Here is a 3695-nt window from a genome sequence, read left to right as displayed (position 1 = left end):
TAAACGGATAAGGGGTTGCCGACTTTGCCATTTAATTTAAGAAGTGAAAAGTGTGGAGATGCATGAACAATGGTAAAAATAAATTCTCCCTTGATTCTCAAAATAAGCAACAGAATTCAGAGGTCCAACGATTCAAAGAAAATTGTAGGGTTAGGAAGCCAAATGATAATTAATATGGCAAGAATACAACCTAAAACGCTTCAGATTCGACTTACTCGTTGGTTAAGGTGTAAGTTATATTGACAATTTACAAAGATTTTACGCTATCACTGCAATTTAACATACGTGCTACTTACTTCATACATATAAAAATTAACATTTCAATATTTTTTACATGGGCAATGCATAGAAATTAAACTCTTAAAAGATTTAACTAAATCCTAAATCTTGACAGATGAAGATAGAGGAAAACATTTAAACTAGAAAGTGGATTCAAAGGGTTCTGCTTACAGTACGTGGAGGGGGGTGAGTTGACATATTTCTAGCTCTATCATTACCATTACCATTACCTAAAAACAAGGTCTCCCAGATCTCGGAGAAAGCCTCAACAATCAACCCATGATAATGCTTTCCATTCAATGATAAAAAACACTGTAAAAGCTGCTCCAACTCATTCTTCTCAAACATTTGCTTCTCCAAAATCATTTCCATCATTGACCTCTTGAAATCCTCGTACGGGTCTTGTGATTTCTTCACTATCGCAAAGCTCTCCTTCACTTTCCCATCCACGCTACACGGTATCAGCTTCTGGAACACCGACAACCTCGCTGGCAACTCGCTGTCCGATGACGTAGAAACTGACGACCTTCTACCTATTGAAACATAATATAATTAAATAATAAATGGAATATATATTTTATCTAATAATTTAAGCTTGGAATATAAATTGGTTCGTGCACTTCAACACCACACGTAACACGACGTGTATTGAAACATAACATAATCAAATATAGTACTATATCTTAAGCTAAAATGGTAACACAAATAAATGAAATGCGACCATGTTTTTACCCTTTGAAGACGAGAAGCTTCGTCTTGAGTGCTTCACTCTCCTCTTGGTGTTTCCGTTCCTCTTTTTACGACGCCTTATAGTAGTGGTCTCACATATGGTTTCCAACTGAGGGTTGAAATCTGTAGACGAGTCATCAGTTGAGAAATCGAAGCTTCTCGAAGATGAAACCAAGGTTTCAGTTTCATCTTCTTCTTCGTTATAGTTATCCCAAGTTTCAGTAGTGCTTAAAATCCCACTGTCGTCAGCTGAGGAGGTGCTCATTCGGAGTCTGGCTTTTGTCTTGTTCGTCTTTTTAACTCGGCGTTTCTTCTTCTCAACGGCTAATCTTGGAGGAGTAGAAGGTGGTCGTAAGGCGCAATTCTCCCCTTCAGAATCTTCAAAGGAGGAAACCACGTGAAACTTGTCTTCTTTCTCCCACTTGAATTCTTGTGACCGAGACTTAAACCCACAGCCAACAGAAACCATGGATTCTGACACGTGGCGTTTGAAGGAAGAAGGAGGTGAGTTATTAACAACAGGGAAATCGAGGGTGATGAGTTTTGTAGTGGGTTTAGTATGTGATGACTTTGAGAAGAAATTAGAAGGAACAGGATTTTCAGGAAGAGTGAAAGAGTCTTTGGAACGGCAGGAATGGAAGGAGGCAATGACTTTAGAAAACCGAAGCTTAAAACTTTTTCCCATTCTTTTTGTCTCTCTGCCTTCTCTGTGTCTAATAATGTAGTGGGGGTTTTCTACCTTTCGACAAAGTTTGAACTGTCTTATACTGTGAGAGTAGCGAGAGAGTTATTATATGTCGACATGGGACGAGGAGCGTGACCAGAGAGGTTTAGTCAAAGTTAATTGGTCTTATTGATAACGGTTTAATTATCTTTTTCACGCTCATTCATTTGAGACAAATCATTGTAACATTTGAAAGAGTTTACCTTTTATAAGCATAGAATAATTACACGTAATTAATAATTAATAAAAAGTATGATTAATTAGTAACCCAAAAAAATAATGTATTTTACTTAGGAAATTTTACCGCCTATAGCAAACTATTACATACTATTTATTATAAACCAAAACTATTTTAAAATGTTATTATCTATAGCTACCTTCTATATTTTATGCTAGCAAAATAAGTATTTATTGTATACACTACCATATAGGCGTGAATACCCTATTTATAGTTTTTCTCTCTCTTTCTTTCCGTTAACACATGTTCTCTCTCAAAACACGTCAAGATTTTCTTCTTTCTCTCTCCACGGTCTCTCTCTCACACACAGTAAGATTGTAGGAACATATTTCTCAGAATTGATCCTCAACGTTTTTGCGCCAAAAGTTCGTGGTAATTGGTAAAGCTTTTGGCCGATTCACGCCAAATTACTCTGCCATTCTTCTTTTCTCTTCACTTTATTTATTTATTTTATTTTATTTTATAATTTTCGCCATTGTTAAGTTTTGAGGAAAAAACTTCAAATTTTGTCTTCAATGGTTGATTCAACAACTTCAAAAAGGGTTACACGAGGTATACTCACTAAACTCTCAATTTTGATTGTCGGCATCATCATCCACTATTGGCTCATCCTCTTAGGCAAACAGATCCGGCCATGGCTACGCCGGAGAAGATTTGAAGGCCGAATATTTGTTTGTCCCCATTTTTAATTTTAGTACAATGTATACAATATTTTGCTTGGCCGGAAAAAGCCATCTCCGATGAATTTTCTTCTCTTTCTTACTTTTTAGTCACATAGAATGATATAAATACATTGTATTTTTACAAATACACTCAAATGTATTGTATTTTTGTATAAATACATTATTTTCCACTGTATTTATGTATTCCGAAGGTTTGTATTTTTTTAATATAACCGAATATCACTGTGTTTTGTGATTTTTTGTTGTTTGAATACAATCAAATAAAATATGGTGAATTGAATACGAAATGTAATAGTGAATAATGAATATCTGTGAATTAAATACAATGTATACAATTGAATTGGACAGAATAGTATACACCATATTTATTGATTACGTTACTGTATTTATAAATACAGTCGCGCGAATACATGTAATACAACATATATAGTAGCAACGAAATTTAAGTAGAATTGATTTTTTTGAGTTAAATTAGGAGTGATACACCCTAATTGATCCTCTTTCCGTTATTAATCCGGACTCACCTATTTTTTTAGGCGAATTCCGCTACTGTATTCATGAATACAGTAGGCGAATACAGTGAATACAGCCATACAACTAGACTCCCTTATTACTATATTCATGAATACAGTAATACGAATACAACGAATACAGTCGTGTAGCAACGAAATTTATGTAGAATTGATTTTGTTGAGTTAAATTAGGAATGATACACACTAATTGATTCTTTTTCCGCGATTAAACAACTGGATTCCCCTATTTTTTAGGCGAATTCCGCTACTGTATTCATGAATATAGTAGCACGAATACAACGAATACAGTCGCACAACTGGACTTTCCTATTTTTAGGCGAATTCTGCTACTGTATTCATGAATACAGTAGCGCGAATACAGCGAATACAATCATGTAACAATTAAATAATAGCTATAGGAAGTAATTATGCAGTATATGGTAGCTATAGAAAGTTAATAACTACTCAATAATAGTGGTTTCTAAAAATTCCTCTTTTACTTATTACACCTACGGCGGAGCTAGAGGGAC

At 34.8% G+C, this 3695-nt stretch overlaps 1 protein-coding gene across 1 annotated transcript; it reads right to left on the bottom strand.

The window, feature by feature from the left end:
* Positions 1-344: 344 nt before the first annotated feature.
* On the bottom strand, positions 345-1846 carry LOC104238617 (transcription repressor OFP7-like). Its single transcript, XM_009793025.2, has 2 exons — positions 1012-1846; positions 345-812 (listed from the first exon to the last, which is right to left on the bottom strand). The coding sequence occupies exons 1-2, from the start codon at positions 1691-1693 to the stop codon at positions 433-435; spliced, it is 1062 nt and encodes a 353-aa protein (XP_009791327.1). The 5' UTR covers positions 1694-1846; the 3' UTR covers positions 345-432.
* Between the last annotated feature and the right edge of the window lie 1849 nt (positions 1847-3695).

The sequence above is a fragment of the Nicotiana sylvestris genome, chromosome 2, assembly GCF_000393655.2.
Source record: "Nicotiana sylvestris chromosome 2, ASM39365v2, whole genome shotgun sequence".
Classification (NCBI taxonomy): Eukaryota; Viridiplantae; Streptophyta; class Magnoliopsida; order Solanales; family Solanaceae; genus Nicotiana; species Nicotiana sylvestris.
The sequence above is the reverse complement of the archived record's forward strand: the minus strand, read 5'-3'. Positions and strand labels throughout refer to the sequence as shown.

What these genes read in the sequence shown, in the direction of transcription:
- LOC104238617 (XM_009793025.2), bottom strand. Translation starts at nt 1,693, where the DNA reads ATGGGAAAAAGTTTTAAGCTTCGGTTTTCTAAAGTCATTGCCTCCTTC. An exon ending in AAGCTTCTCGTCTTCAAAGG is followed by an intron (nt 813 to 1,011) that starts GTAAAAACATGG and finishes ATGTTTCAATAG; the next exon opens with GTAGAAGGTCGTCAGTTTCT.